Genomic DNA, 25,385 nt, shown 5'->3' on the forward strand with positions numbered 1-25,385 from the left:
TCTCTGTCTTTTGCAACGTGGAATAATTCGTCTACAGACCAGTTAAAAACCTTATGAATATTTTGATTAATAAAACCATACAAAATGTTCCAAAATCAATTTATAAGCATTTTGGTGACCATATGTATGATGAAGATGCAATCGATGGTCACTCTATGCAACTTTTAAAATTGGTTCTTGAGAAATATTTTAAAATTGGAATTCATCATGAAACAAAGACTACTTTAGATGCTAACACCGTGCGCATAAGAAGCGTTCTTACTAAGACTGTTTTATTTCGCAATCAATAAATTTATTTCTGTACCAACGTCTTCGATTATGTCTATTTACCATTTTTACTTTAATACTTCTGTTCGCTAAATAGCTTTCCAATAATTTATACATTTTCACGCCTACTTTTTAATAAGTATATTTGCAAATAATTTTATGTCAAATGCCAGCAAGAGCTTTGGAATGATCAATAAATATTTTTGTAGCAGAAACCCTTACTACGAGGAATCTATTCATATTGTATTAAAACAAATTTGTCACAATTTGAAAAAATATGTTTTAATACATTATCAATAAATATAGGTATGTACTTAAATTTGACAAATGTATATTTTTTAATTGTTTTTTTTATCGTAGCATTATTTGATACCTATTAAAAAATTAACTTGAGCTCAACTATATTTTATTGTATTAATTTTAAAGCAAATAAAATTGTATTTTATTTTTTCTATTAAAATGTGTTTTTATACATTATTACTTCCAATTATTAACGTCTGAATGATTATCCCCGCGAGTAAAAATTCAAGCACGCTTATGCTCATTGAGGAAATATCACAGTCTATCGATACCCGTTTTACTCCCCTTTACCCTCTTGTCCAGGAATATCGAAGCTTCAAAACAGTGTGTGTTTAAGGTATCTTATTGCTGTGTCCATCTATGTTTATACGTCCATGGTTAACACTTACTCTGGAGCAGATGTCCCACCAGACCATAACCTCATTGTCTCAAAAATAAGGGTAAAAAAGATAATAAAATCCAAAAGTTTCAAGGTGAATATTCAGTTGCTCAAGATAAACGAAATACGTGCTGAGTGCTGAGGCTTCAACTTGTATAAATCAAGAAATGAAAAGATAAACATTATAAATGAAAAACACTGAGAATGTGAACATTACGTGGGGTAAAATCAAAGATTCTTTTATAAAGACACATAACGAAAATATACAAAAAAAAGAAGAAAGCCGAAAACCTTGGATGACTCAAGAAATACTGGAAATCATGGAACAAAGTAGAAAATATAGGAACAAAATTCCAGACAAATACAGAGAAAATAAATAAATATAAGTAATAAGGAACAAAATAAAAGAGACTAATGAAAAGTGAATGATGGAAACATGCATTGAAATAGAGGAATTGTAGAAAAACATGGTCATTATAATTTACTTAAAAAGTCAGAAAATTTTCTGGAAAATCACAAAAAAACACACCTATCCGGTTAATTGACAAAAATAATAAACCTATTAATAACCCAATTGAAATAAAACAAGTATGGACAAATATATTGAAGATCCTTTTATGAAGATCTTTCAAGAACGGAACCATCACAAATTGGTAGCGAGGAAGCTCCAATAATATAAAAATCCGAAATCCAACATGCTATAAACAACTCAAAATCTGGCAGAGCCCGTAGGTCAGATAAAGTTCGAGCTGATTAAACTTGAAGACAATTTAAACGCAATAACTATCCTTTTTAATAAGAAATACATATCTGATGAGATACATACAGAATGCCTTTGTTCCGCTACCAAAAACCAAGATTGCCAAACACTGTAATAACTATAAGGTTATAAATGCAGGAATGTTCAAAAAATTAAGCAGATATAGTTTGGCTTTCGTAATGGCTTCGGAACAGTAGAAGCTCTGTATAGTTTCACAGCAGACCAACGAAAATATCCTTTCGTCTCATTTATAGACTATGAGAAAGCTTTTGACAAACTTAAACGTAACATTCTCATGAAATGTCTAAGCAAAAAGGACAAAAATGATATTAACATAGTGAGAAATTTCTATTGGAACCAACAGGCTGTGGTAACATTAGATGAAAATTGCACGGATGTGCAACAGATAAGTAGAGGTGTGAGACAAGGCTGTGTACTTTCACCATTACTATTTAACACATACTCCGAAGAGTTATTTACACAAGCATTTGAAAACTGTACAGATGGGATCAAGATAAATGATGAAAATATAAATAACATTCGTCATGCCGAAGTACATTCAGAGAACTTTTGACCACCATTAAAGGGAGAAAGACAGCATATTTGTAGCATATACTTAGAAATGAGAAGTACGAAGACGACAAATATCTTGGCTGAAAAACATTCGCGACTGGATCTGATTAAACACACAGACGTTTTTAAGAAAAGCAGAAGATATAGATGTAATAGATGAATTTTCTAGAAGTATTTTCTAGTGTACTAGAAGAAGAAGAATATGATGCTAATAGAAAATATTAAAAGCAAATCAAATCAAAACCTGACACAGTAGAGCAAGGGTTTTGGGAAAACTTAGCTTAATAACTACAGAAAATCTAGAATGTTCATTAAAAGATGCAGATAGTATCACAAATAAGATGGCATATTAGACGATGGAATTACAGCGAAAGAAATACTTTTACGTATTTATGATCGAAGACTACAACGACGATGAAGGCGGATAAAAAGAATATTTAAAATGGCGAATTCGGTGAAAGTGGCAGCCCAGACTTTAGGTATGGTAGAATATCAATGAAGAAGAAAAACCCGACAACTGCCGGTATAAGAGGTTCACGCATTCTGGCCAGCAGTCTCGGGCGGAAGAGCCAATAAATGCAAGGGCATTATTTTGTCCTGCTGATAAGAAATTGATTGAAGGCAGAGAAATTATATATTAGTCAATGGCATAAGGATGTATGACATGTATGATATCTTTAGGCCATTGGACATTAAAGATTTCATGGATTTCTCTAATACAATCATAATATATAACAAAAAACTATCTTTACTAATTATATACAGGGTGTTTCATTAATATTTGGAAATATTTTAACTGTAGATTCCTGGGCTCAAAATATTTAGGTTTAACCCAAGTTACTTAGATAAAATGTGGATCCTTACTGAGTTACAGGGTGTTTTATTTAAAAATTTAAAAACTATTTATACCCAGTCTTCTTCTTAAAGTTCCATCTCCTATCGAATGTTGGATATCATAACGGCTATGGTCACTTTGTTGGCTGCTGCTCTGAAAAGTTGTAGTGAACTACAGTTAAACCATTCTCTAAGGTTCCTTAGCCAGGAGATGCGTCTTCTTCCTATGCTTCTTCTTCCTTGGATTCTTCCTTGCATAATAATTCTCAGCAGCTCATATTTTTCTCCTCTGGTTATGTGACCCAAATACTCTAGTTTTCTTCTTTTTATGCTGTTCATAATTTCTAACTCCTTATTTAGACGTCGTAGTACCTCAGCATTGGTAATCCTTTGAACCCACTAAATTTTTAATATTCTTCTGTAACACCACATTTCGAACGCTTCTATTTTTCTTATGTGTTGTTTCTTCAATGTCCAAGCTTCCATTCCGTGTAGTAAGATAGAAAATATGTAATATCTTACAGCCCTCAATCTGAGATGCAACTGAAGGTCTCTGTTGGTAAGCATTGTCTTCATTTTCACAAATGCTTGCCTTGCAGTTTCAATTCGGACTTTGATTTCTCTGCTTTGGTCATTTTTGTCATCAACCCAGGTTCCCAGATATTTGTATGTCTCTACTTTTTCTATTTGGGTTTGCTCTATCATTAATCTTTCATTTCCATGTTGCGTTTTTGAGACAATCATAAATTTAGTTTTTCTCTTATTTATTTTTAGAACGTATCTAATGCAATAATCGTTAATTATATTTACCAATTCTTGTAGCGATTCCAGGGTGTCTGCCATTATAACGGTGTCATCAGCGAATCTTATGTTATTTACTATTCTTCCGTTTACAGAGATTCCATCACCCAGATCTGCTATCGCTTCCTGGAATATGGCTTCACTGTACACGTTAAACAGTAATGGTGACAGAACACAGCCCTGTCTTACTCCTCTCTTTATATCTATATTTTCGGACTTTTGTTCTTCTATCTTTATATTGGCCTTTTGATTCCAATACAGATTGATAATGATTCGTAAGTCTCGTCTGTCTATATCTTTGTTTCTCAGTACTTCTATTAGTTTTTCATGTCGGACCCTGTCGAATGCCTTCTCGAAAATGATGAAACAGGAATAAATATCTAGGTTCATATCTAAGCATCTTTGAGAGAGGACATTAAAAGCAAACAATGCCTCTCTCGTTCCCAGTCCCTTGCGGAACCCAAACTGAGTATCATCCATATCATCTTCTAGTTTTCTATATAATCTTCCATGAATCACCTTTAGAAATATTTTGAGGGTATGGCTTATTAGTGATATTGTCCTATAGTCTGAACAATCTTTGGCATATACTGTTTTTAGTATTGCTACAAAGGTGGACACCAACCATTCCTGTGGGATTTTTCCAGTTTTATATACTTCATTAAATAGGTCCAGAAGTACAGGTAGAGTTTCATCGTCTAGACATTTCAGTAGTTCCGCAGGTATTTCGTCTGGACCTACAGTTTTTCCGTTTTTTGCGTTTCGTATTGCTTGTTCGATTTCCTCTATTATGATCTCTGGCCCCGTTTCGCTGTCGATTTCTTCCGGTTCTTGTCGATTATCCTCAAACAGATCTGTTATGTATGTCTTCCATTTTTTTATTTCTCTTTACCCAGTACTTTAAACTTATTTGACATATTCTTGTCATACTTGACAGAAAGTGTAGGTACTGCATACCCTACTAAATGATGTTAAACGTTTTTGGCTATCATTTATGTAATTCCCCCATTTTTGTCACGTCTAATATTAAAGCATTCTTCTTTTGCTTGCTGTGGTACTATTCAGTAATTTTCTTGCATTAAAGCAGCGGTTCTTAACCTGTGGTACATGTACCACTGGTGGTACATAACATTATTTGCTGTGGAACGCAAAACACAAAAACACAAAAACAGCCAAAATCAGCATCGCATAATATAACACAAAAAAAATTAAAATAGTATTTTACGTTACAAGTTCAGGATTGTCGAAATGTCGGTCACGCCGGCAACACTGATTGTAAAATTGCGGAGCAGTCGCCAATCGGCTTTAGTAAGTTTAGTAGGTACTAGACTTGATAACTCAGTAGTAGTATACACAAGGTTTACGTTAGCCGAGAATTAAAAAGTAATGGATAAATGGTTAAAGAGACGCATAGAAGCTGTAGAAGAATGGTCTGTTTAAGAAACAAGTGATTTGTTATGTACTTCAAGCTTAAATCGAAAGAAAAACAAAAAGACAGCAATGTGCAATATGTTTTGAGGTCTTTTCAAATCATTCAACGAATCCTCCTTTGCTGCACCGCCATTTTAATTTAAAGCAACTTCTTCAAGCAATGAAAATGCTGTTAAAGCTCCTTTTGTGGCCAGTTTAAGAATAGCTAAGTGTGAAAAACCCCGTACAATTGGGGAAAGACTTATTTTACCATCTGCCAAAGACATCGTACATTGTGTTTTCAGTGAAAAAGAAGCCAAACAATTGAATTCCGTTTCACTTTTTGATAACACAGTTAGCCTTAGAATACTTGAAATGGCCAATGCTGTTAAGGAAACCGCCAGAGAACGAATAAAGTCCAGAATTTTGTTCATGGACGAAAGTACCGATGTCCCAAAATTTGCCCAGAACTGAAATAAAAGAAGAATTCTTATTTTGCAAGTCCTTCCTTGTACGGCAACATCGGTCGAAATATTTAATAAAGTCACTGATTTTATTACAAATCATAGTTTGGATTGGCTGAAGTGCGTGGGGTAATCTATACCTTGTTAGGTGATAATGTACCTTTAATTCTTGCATAAGTTGGATTTTGTAAGCACGCAAAGCAAGATCTTTCCACAAAATCCTCCATACAGTGGATAGGCACGTATCCAACTGCTGTGCACGATGGCAGATAGACTCATTCGCGTCTTCCTGTATGCTACGCTCTATAGCAGCAATACGTTCTTCTGTACACACTGTACGACGTGTCTGTGGATGCATATTATCAGTTGGAGTAAACGTGGTGCAAAAACGTTCCATGGTTAATCGAATTTTTTGCTTTGATGGACTATTATGTTGACCATAAAATGGAAGTAGTGGGCGATAAGCATTTCGAACAGAACCACGATTTTCAAAATCAATTTGTAGAATTAGGAAGCGTTCTTCAGGCGTCAAGTCCACTTATGCTGAAATGCCAAACGTAACATAACATAAATGATATGAATAACAATAGAAATTGTTGTAACATTTTGACAAACTTTAAAAACAAAAACAAATACCCTTTTGAAAACAAAACAATACAAAAGAAAATTAAAAAGACAAAAGCTTTTTTAAACGAGAACCCCAATTTAGTTGTTCTGAAACCTGACAAACTAACAAGATTGTTATTATGGAGTCCGAAGACTATGACAGTAAAATGGATTCTCTATTGAATGACAATACAACATACCGTGAAATGAAAAATGATCCTACGAATATTTTCCAAAAAAGAAATAACGAATTAGTCGACAGATGGGAAACAATGTGCTACATCTCACCAAACACTGCTAATTCCCTCAAGATACATAATGCTGTAATTCCAAAAATATACGGTCTACCCAAAACACATAAAGAGGGTGTGCCGCTGCGAACTATTGTTTCATGCATTCAGTCTCCTATTGAAAACCTTTCAAAATATTTGAAGAACATTATTTCCAACGTAATAAATAAAAATCCACACTATTTAAAAGACGCTGATCACCTGAAATTAAAACTCAAAAATATACATTTACCTCCAAATTATAAATTAGTTTCTCTCGATGTGGTATCTTTATACACCAATATTCCAATAGCTTTAGCGAAAGACATTATTAAAAAAAAGTGGAATGAAATCAAAGCGTTCACAGACATCCCTCCAGAAGAATTTCTGCTAGCAGTCGAAACAACATTAAAGTCAACCTATTTCCTATATAAAAACAAAATCTTCCAACAAACAGATGGATGTGCTATGGGTGCTAGCATATCCAGTGCCATCGCTCAATTAGTTTTAGAGCATCTAGAGGAAATTGTTTTAAATAAAATAGATTTTGATATACCTTTTTTCTATCGCTATATAGATGACTGCTTGAGCGCAGCACCAGAGGATAAAATGGATATTTTACTAAATGAATTCAAAACTTTCACAAAAAACTAAAATTCACATTAGAAATTGACAAAAATTATCAAATTAATTTTCTGGACCTGACCTTACATAGAGAAAACAGCACTATAACTACTTCATGGTACACCAAAAAAACCTGGTCGTCGAGATATCTGAATTTCAACTCTCATCATCCCCTGTCTCAAAAGAAATCAGTAGTTATCGGACTCGCCGATAGAGCTATTAGATTATCCGATCCTATCAATAGACCTCAGGCCATTAAAAAAGCAAAAACAGCACTAACACTTAATTCATACCCAAACCACCTTATCGACAACACTTTCAAATCGCGACTGCAAAAATTTTACAATAACAATAAAAACAATGAAACCAACACGGTAAAGAAAAACTTTATGTCTCTTCCCTATATAAAAGGATTATCAGAACAAATTGCAAATCTTCTGTCCAAACATAATATTACGGTTGCTCATAAAGGGCACAATCTTTTGAAAAAGAATTTTACAAGATTAAAAACAAAAACCCCTCTATTAAAAAGATCGCATGTTGTATATGAAATTCCCTGCTCGAATTGTGATGGAGTTTATATTGGACAAACCAGTCAGCTACTTAACTCAAGAATACGTTCCCACAAATATGACAAAAAAAACTCAACCGCCCTCACAAAACATGAAAACGAACCCAACAGGAAGAAGAGAGAGCTTCTAGAGTCTATACAAATAAAAAAAAATAATAATGCAATAAATGATAAAAAAGATGTCAAAAATTTGAACAAAATATATTTTAACTTAATTTAAAAACACATAAAAAGACAATCTCAGAACGCCTATGATGTTAAAATAATTGGTTATTTAAACTATAGACTAACTTCAATAAACAACACATTAGATTTAAAATACATTTTACATGTAGTGACTTAGTGGGTATGTCCTATGTTTTTAATATTATTTTAATTGTGACGTCTACTTGTTAGTACCGAATTTTTACATGCTTGGTAAGTCAAAAGTTTAACTTTTAAACCGTATTATGTCTGTCATAAAATGTTTTTTTAGTCAATATTACTTCTTGAAAAAGGCATGGATTTCCTGCCGAAACGTCGAAAAAATATATGAAAATGTCTTAGTATCAAATCAAATTTTTTTATGAACCTAAGCCCAAGAAAATCCACTAAAAAAATATATATTAAGGTTCAAGAACTAAACTCAAACTATATATATATATATATATATATATATATATATATATATATATATATATATATATATAATCTAAAAATATAACCTAAAACAATTTTTACTTTTGTTGAATTTTATTTTATCCATTCCTTTAAATTCCATCATATAAATTGAAGTTAATCAGATTACCTAGCTAGATAGAGACTTCAGTTAAAAATAGTACTAAAAATAGTAACAAGAATTTTGTTGTATATGACTCAAAAAAGTTGAGAACCACTGCATTGAAGTATTACATTAACTAATATAAAACAAAATATATTTTTACCAATGTTACAGTTGCTGTCCTAGTCTGTATTTGAAAAACTCCGACAAGATTGGCACCTGGCTTAACTATACACGGTGGACCAAGGCTGATAGATCCTTTACAGGGTGAAATACTCTCGTAGTCGTCTTTCGATCGGTAGTAAAGTAGAAGTCCGCCTTCCAAAACGAACCAGTACTTCTTGTACGATGTGATCATTTTCTGAAACAAGCAATTTTCACCATTTAGTTCAAGAAGGAAAAGGAAAGGTAAAAATAAATATAAAAGTTGTTGATCTTCTTCTTATTGTTTTTCTTTTTTTTTAATCTAAAGATTAACGTTTTTCTTTTTAAATACTGTTTTTTTTTCTTTTTACTTACTTGTTAAAGATATAGAATTCACAGCATCAATAAACGAAGTTGAATTGAATGCTTGGTGTTCGTTTGTTGAAGTAGTACAAATTCCATATTAAATATAGTGACATATCCACAGTTAATCCCACTCACAAAAAGATCAAGAAATAATTTTAATAGTTTTGTGTAGTTTGAGCCTACAGTTCATTTTTAGCAGCGTATGATCTGATCCCCAGTATGCTTTAGACATAGCTTTTGGGTTTATTACTTACTGAGGTTTTCCATCGTTTTCGCACAAATATGTAGACGATTTGATTTTTGTATTCTTTGGACTAGTATGCATTGCTAACCTTCTTGGGTGGCATTTATAAAGTGTATTAGTTATCACTAGATTGTTTTTACTGGCAAATTGTAGAAGACGTTTTCTTCTATGTTTCTAATGCCCAAGCAAAGTAAGCCGACAATATCTCTCAAATTAATTTCAGTTTTTCCCATCTTGGCCCTAAAGTCTCCACTTTCATCTATTCATTGCCAAAGTTCTAGTTTTATACCCCTTCTTCGCTTTTTGTATGTTTTTATCTACACGCTTTAGGGTCTCCTCTGATCAGTGTCTTAAACCCTCACTCGCTCTAGGGCTGTGATTGCAACAGAATATAATAGTAGAGAACGACTGGATGAAGATTTAGCTAGTTATTTTGACGTAAAGTATGTATATGTGAAGTAAATACATAAAGGGAAGTCACTGATTTAATTGAATTAAATTCTTTGAATTATATTAATTAAAATGCATGAAACATAAAATGAAGTGATTGGAATATTTAAAGATTTTAATGCGTCTATAATATCATACTTTACCTTCTTTCCTTTCTTCTCTAGGTAACCAGATATTTTGTTACAATTTTTGCCGTTTTTGTCCATAGTAAACGCCTGAAATAAAAAAGGATATAAATAATTATTTAATAATACAGGGTTTTGTTTAAGTGTTTTTAGAATTACAAACGAAATTATCTAGAGGGCCTGATATGAATACGTTTATTTTTTGTAATAATAATTATGTCAAGCATCAATAAGTCGTTGTTTCTGAACAAATAACAAATATTTTTTTTTCTAAATTTTTGAAAGTCAAAATTTATCTTGAATTTATCTTTGAAGCTTCAAAAGAGATTGGAGGACCGATCCAGTACGCCAATTTCTGTGTCCACCACCGTAAATATCGATGCAGTTTATGAAATGATTTTATCAGACAGTCGAATTAGGCTAAAGTGATTATAAGGAATACAAAACCACACACAAGGAGATCAGGATAAAAATACGGGCAGCTAAAGAGAAGTGATACAACGATAAATGTTTAGAGATAGAAGAACTCCAGAGAAATCATTACAGTTTTGAATTGCACAGAAAAATTCAAGAATTAGCAGGTATAAGACGGTCCAACAATAGTAACACCCTGGTTGATACGAATGGTAAAATAATATCTGATATCAAAGGCAAACTAAACAGATGGAGAGAATCCAAGACTTTTGAATTGAACCAAAGTTATCTTTAACAATGGATGATAGTATACTCAATTCGCTTAGCTCGGGCATATTTTGACAGATTCATTGTCGGAAACCTACAACACAACAATTCCTACTTCTCAGTATTAATAGCTCAAGTATCCTACTATTGCAGACTTCTTTCTTCAAAAAAAGAAGAATTATTCTAAATAGTGGAAGTGTATACTAAACCCATCAAATTTTGGGTAGTATATATTTAAAAAATATATTTTAGTTATTATAATTTAACATAACTATTTATTAGATGGTGCAGATAAATAAATATTGATTGTTGATAATTCGCAAAGTTCTATTTTATTTACTATTTAGTTTGTTTACTATTAATATTGGCTATTAGTACGTGTGCTTGGTTGTATAGTAATTTGCAGCCACTTTTAGTCTGTCAAAAAGTAACTAACTTCGCAAAAAAATAATTACTAAATTCACTAGACAGTTCGGACTGGGAATAGCGAACCGAGTATAACAATTGTAGATAAATTTCCTTATCAGAGGCTAATTGGTAGTTTGACGAATTTATCTGTTTTAACCAAATGTATATAATGAATCTCATTGGAAATGTTCAAAAAAAGTATTGAGGTATTTAAAAGACACTATTAATTATTCTCTGATTTACTCAAAAGATGAATCAGAATTGCAAGGTTTTGTAGATGCTGATTGGACAAGCAATACATTAGATCGAAGATTCTCTACTGGATATGTATTTAAACGTAGCTTTATCTAGCTGCGAGGCAGAATACATGGCCTTGTCAAAGCCTGCTAAAGAGGCTGTTTTTCTTAGGGGTTTGCTAAGTGATTTAATTGAAAAAACTAAGTGTAATACTTTATTTAATGATAATCAAAGTGCATTAAACTTATCAACAAATCCTATTTATCATAAAAGAATTAACCATATTGATGTAACAGGATCATTCATGTAAAATTGGCCTACTGATGTTATGCCAGCTGATGTGTTGACTAAAGGTTTAGTTGATAAAAAACTGCACAGATTATTGAAACTATAGGTATAGGTAACCTATAAATTTTGTTTTATTGATAAGTGGGTGTCTTGGGATATTGCTATAATATAAATCAGCTAAACAAAATTTAAATATTAGGGCTATATGTCATATGTCATGTAAACTGTCAATTGTAGTATTAACTGTATACTCTACTGGTTCGTTTCATTTAAAAGTTTTAACACTAAATAAATTAACAATAAAAACAGTGCAATACTATGATTTTAAAATTTTATTTGTTTCTATAATAGGCTAATAATTTTTCACTTCATCCTCGTATTCTGACATTTAAAATTGATTGCATATTTTGTAAATTTATAAATATTTATCATCGAGAATTTATGGTTGTTTTATTGGGGATATTGTATAATGTACCAGCGATTTTCATTAATCTTTATATCAATTTAAGGCCACTTACGAGTATAATCAAAAGACATGTAGGTGTTAATAAAGATGATAGTACATTGATAGAATTAAGCTACTAAGGGAACTAAACTATGAACTTATAGCTATTTTACAAATGAGTCCATTCACTTATATTGAAATGTTTAGTATAAGGTTTAAAATGTTCAAACGTAATTTTTAAATTTTTTTGAACAATTTGGTTTACAATCACGCGTTGATGCGTGATTGTAAACCAAAGTTAATTGTTAGACAATAAAGTAATATAATGAATATAAAAACATTTTATTATTACTTTAAATAACTAAGAACCCAAAAGAAACCTCGCTCTAACACCAACCTATTTAATAATACAAGTTAAAGACATAGAATTCTTTGCCACCATAACCGCTAACCTCAAATGATGGAGACGGCATATAAAAAAGAACAGAATTATCATCAAGTCTTCGTATTCTTTTCCGTTTAATAATATTGTTTTTAATAATATTCTAAAGCTTCTTAATTGTTTAGCCTTTTTACTGTTCCCGAAACGCTCAGATTAAACTGTCGTCTTTAAACCGAGCCTAAACCCACCTTATCTATTTTTATCCACTTCATTTTAATTTTCTTCAGGGCTTCTCCCAGATTTTTACGCCAAAAGGCGTTTTGCGTGCGTGAGTTAGGTGCCACTGTCGTCAAAGACGTTTTGTCTTACTTGAGTGAGGTGCCACTGTCGCCTTCTGGTATTCACTAATTGTGGAAATAAATAGGTTCTTTTGCCAGTCAGCTCTACGCATAAATACTTTTTGTTTTGCAAGCACCTAGATGGGTTCAATTCATAAATTTTTGACTCTGGCTTTTTATCTTAAGTTTTTGGTTTACACTGGACTGATCGATGATTTTGGAGGACAAGGACAAACTGAAAAATTAGTGTTGTATTTACTACAGGAAAAACGTAATGTTGGACCAGCTGTTTACATGGACAATTTCTACAATTTTTTCGAATTAGCCAAGAATCTTCTGGATGCTAAAACCCATTGTACTGACACTCTAAGACTTAATAGAAAAAATAATCCAAAAGACGTTACACAAAAAAAAAACTAGCCAAAGGATAAAACCATTGCAAAATACAGGGATGTTGTGCTAATTGGAAAGTGGAAGGATATAAGGGACGTCCTTTACGACGGAAACTAGAAATAATATGCAAGAGGCTGTTTCAACAAGAGAAGTCCATAAAATGAAACCGATAAGTCGATAGTTAAATATGTATAATCAGTATATGTCTGATCATCAAGATCAACTTTTTGCTTATTATCCATGTCAAAGGAAAACAGTAAGATGATCTACTAAATTTATATACATATTCTTGAGATGATGTTGATAAATGTACACTCTTGTACAAGCAATATTCCGGAAAACGAATCAGCTTATAAGACTTTCGTATGTCAATCATTAGAGATATGCTGATTTCAGAACTAACTGAAGAGCCATCATTTGTGAAGAAACATATTGTGACAAAACGTCAAGAAAAGAGTTAAACAGGAAGAGTTATGCGAAAACGGTGTGCGAAGTGTGCTGAGAAGGGATTATGTGTAGAAACAGTGTATGAATGTAAACTCTCGGAGCTAGCACTCCCGGACTGTTGCATAATAGTTCACAAGAAAAAGTATTTTTTTTTTATTTTAAGTTTTTACGTTTCTTTGCGAAGATCATTGTAAGTTCAGTTTTCTAATATTTTTGACTCCTTTCGGCGCCAGGTGAAGTATAGGAATTATCATAGTAGTCAGGAGCCAGTGACGCCTTTAGGCGTTTAATTTTTTCCCCTATCCCAAGCCCAAATTTTATTTTTGAACTAACCTTGAAGATAATTGAGATAAAAGTAATATTTTTTTTAAAAGCCCTTCTTTCTATTCGGATTGCCGAACCTAGGCCTCTCCTAATTCTCGCCATTCATCTCTGTTGTTTGTAAGACATATCCAAATTGCTCCTGCAGTTCTTTTAATATCGTCGCTCCAGGGCATTTGCGGTCTTTCTCGTGGTCTTTTGGTTTCATATGGCCGCCAATTCCCGATTTCGTTATTCCATCGGCCGTGCTTAAGACGTTCGTTATGTCCAGCTCATTTCCATTTCAGTTTAGCTGCCTCTTCGACAGCATCTTTTACTTTTACTATTACGAATGTCTTCATTGGTTTTATGGTCTTTGAGTGAGATACCCAGCATCTGTCGTTCCATGGCTCTTTGAGTTTTTCTGATCTTCTCCATGTTTATTTTAGTGAATGTCCAGGTTTGAGCTCCATATGTAAGTACAGCTACGATACAGGAATTAAATACTTTGGTTCGCAGTCTTTGAGGTATATTTTTATTTTTAAGTACGTATGAGAGTCTTCCGAATGCTGCCCATCCCACTTTTACACGTCTGCTTATTTCGCTAGTCTGATTTTCTTTGCTTACCTTGACATTTTGACCCAGATATGTATATTCCTCTACGTAATCTATCTCTGTCTCTTGGATATTTATCATAGGTTTGTCATCTTTGTTTGACATTAGTTTAGTTTTGCTGAAATTCATTTTCAGTCCTTTTTTTAGGGATTCTGTGTGTAGCTCCACAATCATCGAATTCAGTGCATTCTACGTGTCGGCTATTAGTACTGCATTAGTAGATCTGCGTATCTAAGATGGTTCAATAGCGATTCCCTTATTTTCCCAGTCTATTGACTTAAAGATATCTTCTAGGGTAGCTGTAAATAATTTTGGAGATATTGTGTCTCCTTGTGTTACGCCTCGGTTGATTTTTACTGGTCTTGTTTCGATTCTATTACCCAACGTCACTATCATTTCAGCTTGTTCGTAAATATTATGTATTAATATTCTGTACCTGAGTCGATCCGGTTGTTGACTAATGTTTCTTCTATTGGCCACAGTTCTACGCTATCAAAAGCTTTTTCATAATATATAAAAGCCAAACATAATGGGAGATTGTATTCGTTAGACTTTTCTATTAGGATTTTCAAAGTATATAGATGGTCACAGGTGCTGTACCCTTTTCTAAATCCAGCTTGTTCTACTGGTTGATATCCATTAAATTTAATTGTTAACCTGTTTGTAATAATCTTTGTAAAAGTTTTGTAAAGTTGTGAAAGAAGTGAAATTGGTTGATAATTTTTCAGGTCTGTGGTGTCTCCCTTTTTGTGTATTAGTATTGTTTTAGAGGTATTCCATTGTTCGGGTATGTTGCCTTCGAATAGACATTTATTAAATAGTATTTTTAGATATGTGATGGCTTCTTCTCCGCCTTCCTTCAGCATTTATGCTCGGATTCCATCGCTTCCAGGAGCTTTATTTCTTGTTATTTCTTTTACTGCTCTTTCTATTTCTTCGTGGCTGATTTCGGGCATCACTTCTGAGTTGACATTTGTTATCTGCCTTTTCAAGTTCTGCTTTGAGGAGTTAGGGGGATCGTTTCTGGAACGATCGGCGTAGAACTTTTCAATTGAGTTTGCTATATTAGATTTACTTTCTTCTAGTTGTCCTTGTTCATTTTTACATAAAAGTAATATACAGTCTTTAATTGTCGTATTGGCTCCCTAGTAATATTACTGAATATATATGTGGCACCAATAGTGAGTAACTAATAAATATGTGTCAGCGAATGTGTTAATATGTTTATCGCTTGTATTCGTGCCTGTTAGCACCGGTATTAATTTGAACTTTCTCAGATAATCCTTTTGCTTTTTCTTTTGATCTATGTTTGGTGTTAATTCTTTGATATTTATGTTAATATTATTAATGACAACATTAATCAGGAACGTTTATTGCTATTGTGTTGAATAGATTATTTTGAGCAGAATAACAATAGATAGATTTCATCATCCACAAAAATACAAAAAAGTGAATATAGAAAAATTGGTTGCAAAACCTCAAACGCAAATGATCCTATGTAGAATTTAAGCATATTTCTTGTGAGTTGTAGTCCGACCACTCACAATCAAGCAGGTAACAATTCAAAATTTTTCTTTATAGTATTTAGATGAACCTTACAATATTATTCTATTTTTTTTATATATATTGCGCGCTTTAAAAGGTTATGAAAGATTTTGATCGGTCATTCTGCTTGCCTGCATCGAATAATAGATGACTTTCATTTTTTCTTTTTGGTTCGTTTGTCTCCCCAAGTAAACTGATGGTTCATATTCGTATACACCGAGACTTTTTTCAGGTATGTTCGATTTTTAACTTCAAAAGATTTTAGATAGTTTTATGTTTAATATTAAATCTTATAAAAAATATTATTTACATCGTGACCTTATTTTAAAAGGGTTGTTTAGAGGGGTTGCTCTTTTGCTAGCAAGAGCAAACCAATTAAATCTTCGGCAAGTGCCTATCTGATAGTGACGAATGGCTCACAGCTGATCTAAAAAGTCAGCCAGCTCTGCCAACGAATCCTACCTCCGAAGGATTACGTCCATGAAGACATAAGCCGCGTAATTCTCGGGCAATATATGGCGTATTATGCCATACATAGACAGTCAAAACTTTAGTAAACAGATATTTTGGAACAATTGTGTTTAGTGTCACCGCGAAAATGTTTTCGATTCGTCAGTATCATGATATGTTGATTATTTATTCAGAAGCGCAGTGTAACAGTAATTTAGCTTTCCAAATTTATGTATATTGGAATGTCAAAAAACGTTGTTCATAGAATATTTATGGAACAACTTCTACATTCATACCACTATCAAAGAATACGAGATTTACAACAAGGTGATCTTCCCCTAAAATTAACATTTTGTAGGTAGTTTCAAGAAACACTCGTCAGAGAACCTTTTTTTTCGTCTTTATAGAGGAGGGAGGTCTGGAATCTTCCAAAGACATCTCAGTTCAGGACGCCGCCTGACTGACCTTAGTAGACGACTCGATCTTCGTACTCCCGGCGATAGTACCCAAGGTACTTTAAAATGCCTTTTCGTCGCCAAGTCTACGCCGAACGCCTACCTGCTAAACCCGGGCCGCCCAGCGACGTTCATCATCTCTGTTCCGAAATGCTTCGAGTATACTCACGATTGCATTAATCGTCAGAGAACCTGAATCCATCTAAAGTATTATGTGCGGATGAAGCATGTTTCACGAGAAATGGTGTGTATAATTTTTATAATTGCCACACATAAGGTGACGAGAACCATTATTTAATACTTAGGATACATTTTCAATGCAAATTTAGTATACATTTAAGGGCTGGAATAATTAACAATCGTTTGATAGGACAATATGAATTACCCAGAACACTAAATGGAAGGGTCTACTACGATTTCTTGCAAAATGTTTTGTCGGTACTTCTTGAAGACGTGCCTTTGCAAACACGCCGTGAAATGTGGTTTCTTTACGACGGAGCCCTAGTACATTTTACCTGAGCTGTTAAAAATCTTCTTGATACCACTTATCCTTGTCGTTGGTTTGGTAGGAATGGTCTCATTCTGTGGCCACCACGAAGTCTCGAATGCAATGTACTGGATTTTTATTTTTGGGGACGTCTGTAATCGTTAGTTTATGATAACCGAGATAAAATCGAAACAGAAGCTGAATTACTTGAACGAATTTTTGATGTTGCAGAAACTATCTGACATAATTTAGTTAACTATGGCATTACTAAAAATTGGATTCGTCATATCAATCCAAGGCGGAGGTCACTTTAAACATTTTGTTAATAATTATTCTCAAGTAAGTACAAGTATCTAATTTAATTTTAGTTCACAAGTAAATAAATTACTGATAGTCCGAGCATAGTGTAAAAAAATAAATGAAAGACATATATTATGACATTGGAGCACAAATTAGTCAAACTTTTTATAACAATTATTTCATTATCTTTACTTCGTCAGCCGTTCTAGCTGATTTAGATTCAAACCAAAAAGTTTAACTAATGTTTCCAAAATCTTCATACTTTCAGTAGTTCGAGCACAGAGGTCCCACTTGCTTTAGTGGCGAAGAACAATTAAATAAATTGTTTTCTGTCCTCCGGACTGTCTAAATGTGCAAATATTAGTAGCTTTTAGCAAAAGCTTGCTATTTCTCTGATAAAATGAAAGAGCCATAATATATGGCTTTTATTTCAGCAGAACAATAGCAAGATTTTGCTAAAAGCTACTAATGTCTGTACATTTCAACAGCCCAGAGGACAGTAAACAATAATTTATTTAATAGTTTAGTTCTTCGCCCAAAGCAAGTTGCCAGCACAGGAGGGAGAACAGTGGAAGAGGATCCAAATAAAAATTGATACCTCACACACCCTTTGTGTTATTTAAATTTATAGATAGTAAGCGCTTAATTAATGTTTCTAAATTATAATAATCGTATACAGTTATCAATAGTTAAAATTAACAATTTGCTGTTAGTCATTTATCAAAAATTTGTAATGATACGGAAGACGAACAAGTATAAAGTGTTATCTAAAAACATTTTTCATAAATAGAACAATGACTTATCGTTTTCATTTTCGTATATCCTGACTTATGCAAAATTGCATGTCTGCCTACGTGTGTCATTCATTAAATCATATCCAGCAATAAGCAATGTACGGTTTCACTTTCAAGATCACGCACGGAAACTTCAACATAAGAAAAAAGCAACAAGTGCACTGGAATAAATCGAATTAGAGAATAGCGACACGCAATTTTCTTAATTGATTATTATTATTGGTCAATTAGATTCGCTCGGTTGTGCAATGAATTTAAGCGTTAATAAATAACAAATGTACGAGGTTAGTTTACCTAAAATATCAAAGTGAAAATGAAATTGTTTTAACAGTTTTTTAAAATAAATTCCAAAAATCATCTTTTTTAGCTTAACAAAATAGGTCTCTTGCTATTTTTCTCCAAAGTTGATAGTCCAAACTTATTTGTATCAATATATTTATTTATATTAATTTATTATTATATCGGGTGGTGAATCGGCAAACGGGCCATAGGAAACTCAATGGGAAATTCTAAATTGTTGAATTTCTGCTTCCCTAATTATTTTACATCAAAAGTCATAAGAAACTATTTGTAGAGGACTGAAATCTGTATTAAAAACAAATGTTAAAATGGGCGTAGGAAATTTCGACACTAAGCAGGTAGCGACTAAAATTTAATGGCAATTTTCGACACCAGCCCCAATTCCCGTTTTTATCTTACAGGTATATTCGACACCAAAGAAATATAGCTGCGACATAAATAAAATACCATAATTAATTAATTTATTTATTTTAATAAAAGTAATGTGCATTTTATTTCTTTATAACTGTAATAATATCTAAATATAATACAACTAGTACCTAATTTTTGTACATTTTACCGTTAATATACTTGTATACAATGATTTATTTGCTATTATAGGAATGATAAGATACAGCTTTTATAAAATCTAACCTACGTATTTGTTGGGATCGTAGTTTATCCATCATTTTCTCCAAAAATGCCAATTTAGCCTTAACAGTAGTATCTTTGATTTTTGCTGGTATATGTAAACTATTTATTTTGACATAAGTGTCTACTTGAAATTCTTTTAACTTTTCAACAAAAATAAAAATAGAAGGATGTGTTGAATAAAAAGAAGAATTAAATCTCGAATGAAAGGATTCACAGGCATTTGTGGTCCTCGCAATAGACGGATTCTGATTAGACCATATGTGTGGTGGAAATAGAGCGCTATCGAAAATGTAATTTTCCAGTAAATAATCTGCATATATATCAAGTGTTGCGTTTATAGGTTTATATGACATTAAATCATAAAGAAAGCATTCTTCAACTTCTGCTGGATTTAAATAAGTTAAACCAAACGTATGCCTTAACCATTTTCCAATTTCTGAATTTGTATCCTTATATTCTTGTACAACCCAAAGATTGAATTTTTTTAAACCAGTTTTGGTGTAAGTGAAAACGGCATCCACTAATTTTTGCATTGGGCCACATATACAATAAAGCACAGTGAATTGCTTTTTCAAAGTCCACAAATATTTCAGTTGGCTCTAATGATAATTGAAATGTTTCAAAAATCTTAGACCTTAATAAAGAAAATAAATTTTTGTATGTCATTGACAATTTGTCCTTTAACAAACAGTATGCTAAAGGAACATAATGCCCATTTTCCAAGCCATGTATAGTAAATAATTGTAGAAAATATTTGGTACTGTATGAAAATGTACCATCCATATACAAAGTTTTTAATTTACACAACAAACGAATATTTGTCTCGCATGAAAATACAATTACATTTAATTCAGGATGATTTAAAAACAAAAAACTTTCATTGCGACAGGTTTTAGGAGAATAATTACTAACCGCGTTATGAACTTCTGATATGCTTCTTGGTAACGGACCTGGTAACAGTTTACGACGACAGTTGAAAATGTTCTTTCTTATGCTAGCTATGTCAGGAACCGTTAGCAAATTGGTATCACACTCAGCAACAGCAGTTCTTGTAATTTTGGCAGGCTTTTCCGATATGTCCTCTTGGGCTTTTCTTTTACATGCATTGGTTACCATCTTTACTTCAAGCTTTTTTGGATCGGCTTCATGATTATGTACCAAATCACTTCTTGTGATGGTGAGGTCCTCACAGCCTATTGTAAACACTTTTGCGGAACACTTAGTGTTTCTTTGGATGCAGCGCCAAAATATCTCGCCGCTTTTTAACACTTTCTGTTTCGAGAACGAATGATGCTCCACCACTAATAAATCTCGACCACGGGAACTTATCAAACTCATTTTTTAAATATCCGTATACGTGCACAAGTCAACGTCAAACAAGAAATAAATTACAACTGAAATAATTTAGTCACAAGTACACAAGTGCCACGCCCCCCGCCGTGACAATAAATATTGGGAAAACCCGCTTGTCCTGCTTGGGTGCAAATGTCCATTGCCGCTAATTACCTACCTACCTGCTTTACGCCGCGGTGTCGAAATTTCCTATAATAAAATTTGACCCTTCGATTACCCCAGGTATAAAGACAATTTGGTGTCGAAAGTTCGCCCACCGGTTAAAATTGTTCCCCGAATTAGGCGTACTTAAAAATTTTGCAAAAATATAATACATTTTTCAGGCCATTCCTAAAAGGCCACACGTAGTACAAGAATGTGTATGGCGTGTTGCGTTTAATCATATTGATGTAAGATGTTTGACAATATTTAAATTGTCTTCTTCTTCTTCTACTTCTTGGAGATCTTTCGATCTGTTTAATTCTGAAGCTGCCTCTGGTTAATTTCCTGAGAGGTAGATTGCCAACTATCCCTCCATCTTTTAGGTGGTCTTCCGGGAGGTCTTGAATCGGGCGGGTTGTTTTTTACGGCAATTTTTGGGAGTCTATTCTCATCCGTTCGTCTTACATGATTGTACCACATCCACTTAGGCTGCCTTTCCCATCTTACAATATCTTGAATTTAAATTGTCAATATTTTTATTTTATGATTAAATTATAAATAACAGATTTTCCCAGATACTACTACTACTACTGAACAATAAATATTACATATTACATAAATATTATAAATAAATTAAATTGTTTACAAAGCAATGAAGTTGATGAAATGTACTCAGTTCACGAAAAATCGCAATAATGTTGTTTTCAGGCAATAGTGCGAGCACTACCAGAATAGGATATTCTAATACACTCCAAGTCAATTCCAGGTTATACAACAATTCAAAGAATTTTAATATAGTTTTACTGTGATCCTTCCTAAAAATAATTTATGATAATTTCTAAACATAAAACTATAACAAATGTTTAAACAATAAGCCATTTTGTACTAAAAGTATCCCACTCGATTGTAAAATTCTTGTCTAACATTAGCCTGAACTCGTGGCGTTATTTTTGCACACTCTTCAATAATTCGCATTTTTAATGCTTTAATATCTGTACATTTTTAGTCAGAATAGATTTTTGATTTTAGATGCCCCCAGATAAAATAATGATTTGGAGCTAGATCTCCCGATCTCAGGGGCCACTTTATATTGCAGACAGGTCCAATCAAACAATTATTAAAGCTGTTTTTAAGGAATTCCTTAACCTCCCAGTTATTTTGCACAGGGTATCCATCTATTATCCAAAATAAATATTTTGTTGTATATTCTAACATTCTTATCTTTAAAATAGGTCTAATTACGTTTTTTAATTATTATAAGAAATTAGCTGTGAATTTAGAGCAACAAATTAATTTAAATATTTTTAGAATATGCCATCTTAAAGGTTCTTCTATCTTAATAGATAAAATATTTTAAGTAATAATAGATACTTGGTTAAATGAACGATAAGTTCTTTTTTTCTTCTGAATTAACCTCGTATTAAAAATTTCGCTCGTTATTGATGGTTTTATGGTGAAAAATACCGTCAACTTTATCTGTACGCTTTCATGTTGAAAGACGAATCATGAGATAATATAAATTAAGAAGTATGTCTGATTTGTATAATCCAGCATCATCATTTTTTATAATGTTTTTAAATTGAGATAGAAATGAATTGGGTAAAAAGATATAAAAATCAAATTATATTCTTGTCAGGTTTTTTTTATTTCAACTTTAACGTGCTCTAAAAAAAAATCAGGTTTAAAATCAAAACCTAATCAAATAGGATTTGTAAAATATGTAAGTAACTCAAGTTAATATTGAGATCGATTAGACCTAAATATAGGCACCGAGTCTGTTCCCTATGATTAAGACAATCGAAAAATAAGTAGTTCAAATCTCCGATAGATTTATTATTGTGACAGAAGTGAGTTTCATAGATTCCAATCCTATGCAGATGCTCTGGAAAGAGGCCATGATTAAGTTTTAGCCAGGTTATCAACGAGGAATGTACTTTATTATAGTTAAAATTAAAATGGGGAATCTTTATTGGTAAGCATGGATGAATAGAAAAGTAATGGTTTCTTGAAGTCTTCTGAACCTCTATATTTTGACATCCATCTTTCCCTGCCAATACTCCTAATAATAGAAAAAAGATCTTTAAAGTAGTAAACATTTGTAATTTTGGATATCTCAGATGTATTTTTTGCCATACTGTCCACTAATTCGTTACCAATTACTCCATTGTGTCCTTTAACACAGAGTAAAGTAACTGTTTTTTTTGTGAATTTTAGTTCATGTAATAATTTTTTGATATCAAGTATAATTGGAGCTTTGAAAACTAAACTTTGAACAACATTCAGAAATTGGATATTTCTTAACATAATTGCTTTTTGAAACAAAAAATGCAAAACCAACACTTTCAACAGTTGTTGATCCATCTGTATAAATTACTGTTAAATCTTCCTCTAATTTGCCTAGTATGGATTTAAATATCAGATTAGTTAAAATTGGCAAGTAATATATAAGATTGAAATGAATTCGTATCAATAAAATATTCTGCAAGAGAAGAAGAGTTTTTTATTCTCCAGTAAGAATTTGTTAAATTTTCTGTCAAAAGTAAACCTATTTCGTGAACCATAGTTGTATTAAACGATCTGTATGTTATTAGACGTTTGTTGGCTAACATTTGCCTACGTATGTATAAAGGTGGTTCTTGGGCTCTGATAGAACTGCTTGGTTTGGTGAAGACATCATAGCTCCTAGACATATTTTTCTTGATTTAAATTGTATTCTGTCAAGAATAATAGATTTGTTTTGCATGTTAAACCGTAAAGAATACAACCATAATCTAGAATGGATCGTATGTAGGATCTATAAAACATTAAAGATATATATGTTTATCTGCACCCCTTTTTTTTTGGAAACGGAACGCAGAAAGTTAATTTCACGTTCGCACTTTTGTTTTACATACTTTATATGGCTGAACCACAAGAGTTTTTAATGTAGGATTATACCTAGACTCTTACACTTCTGTTAAGGGGAAAATAAGATTACCTATCTTTCAATTGCCTGTGACTTTGTGTCTACGTCTAGTGAAACATACAATCGAAGATTTTTCTTGTGATATACTAAAACCCATTTGGTTTACCCACTCATCTATGTTACTAAAGCTAAGTTTTAGATTCAACATACAATCTTCATAGGATTTATGGCTGGTATATAAACATGTATCGTCTGCATATTGAATTATTTTGCATTTGCCATCCATCAAACCATGCAGATCTGCAGTATAAACATTAAATAATAAAGGATTTTGAATAAAGAATTGAGCCTTTCAGGAGACCATTATACATATAATATTCTTGGACCGTGTAATACATTTCTATGGTCCCGTAAGTATAAAATTTGAAATATTTATATTTTGTGAAACGCTTGTAGAAACTGTATTTACTGATTTGGTTTTTAGTTTAGCTTTAAGTATAAGTTATATACACAGGCAGCTGTATGATTTTCCAGTTTTGGTACAGCGCGTGGAGGGTGGTTGTGTGGTATTAATGATAAGCTACAACACAAGTGGGAAGTGGATGATCAAATAATTGTAGATATAAAAATAGGTGATAAAAAACTAAGCATTATTTCAGTGTATCTGAGCACTGGAGAGTACTCGAAGGAGTGTTTTTAAAAACGTTGAAAGGGTTTTAGTAGACAATTTAGATCAGAATGTTGAAAATAGTTTAGTTGTATGTGATTTTAATGCACGGTTGGGGGAGGAAGAGATTCTAGGTGATGAGATTGATGAGGATGATGTATACAGAAGGACAAGACTGAGTGACAGAAGAGTTTCTAAAAGTTAATTAATCATCATGGGAAAAGGTAATTGGCCTATGTGACGACTTTAATTAGGTTATTTTGAGTGGCAGAACAAAAGGCGATATAGAGGGGTGTATATATTTTTCAAGCCGTTAGACAGTTCTGTCATAGATTTTGTATGTGTATCAAGACCGATATTAAATTTAGTAGATAATTTTTGGGTTATGAATATTATTCTGACCATACGGCTCTAATAGTGGGGTTAACCTTCGACGATGGCAGTCAGAGATCAACTAGAAAAGTTTTGCCACTGCTTCCTAAAATTACTTGGACCCAAACCGGAGATAACTTTAAAGTTACTGCAGCAATGTATAAAAAGTCAGCACACAAGGGAGAATGTAAGCTTTTTAAGGCAAAGGAGGAGTGTAAACAAAGCAAACAATGGTTTGATGGTGAGTGTGCAAGAAATAGGAAGTAAGTTATGTCATATCTCAGAGTATCTAGAAAGACTATGCAACGAACATATATAAGGATATTAAGAAGGAATACAAGCATCTTTGTGACTTGTAAAACAAAGATTTTTATAAGTATGCTGCCTTGAGTTTAAGAAATATAAAAAATTCACAAGAATTTTGGGAGACTGTTAGGCAGCAATGTTTGGAAGTACGGCCCTGTGGAATGTGAAGGTTGCAAGACATTTGAATACGAAGATA

At 32.6% G+C, this 25,385-nt stretch overlaps 1 protein-coding gene across 1 annotated transcript in view; it reads right to left on the reverse strand.

Moving 5' to 3' along the window:
* Positions 1–25,385, reverse strand: part of LOC140447362 (uncharacterized) — a 97,029-nt gene that overhangs the window by 20,049 nt on the left and 51,595 nt on the right. Inside the window, exons 2-3 of the mRNA XM_072539970.1 lie at positions 9,966–10,037; positions 8,782–8,979 (exon numbers count right to left, since the gene is read on the reverse strand). Of these exons, the coding sequence (XP_072396071.1) occupies positions 8,782–8,979; positions 9,966–10,028 (261 nt within the window). The 5' untranslated portion in view covers positions 10,029–10,037. The remainder of the gene's footprint in view (positions 1–8,781; positions 8,980–9,965; positions 10,038–25,385) is intronic.

The sequence above is a fragment of the Diabrotica undecimpunctata genome, chromosome 8 (assembly GCF_040954645.1).
Source record: "Diabrotica undecimpunctata isolate CICGRU chromosome 8, icDiaUnde3, whole genome shotgun sequence".
Classification (NCBI taxonomy): Eukaryota; Metazoa; Arthropoda; class Insecta; order Coleoptera; family Chrysomelidae; genus Diabrotica; species Diabrotica undecimpunctata.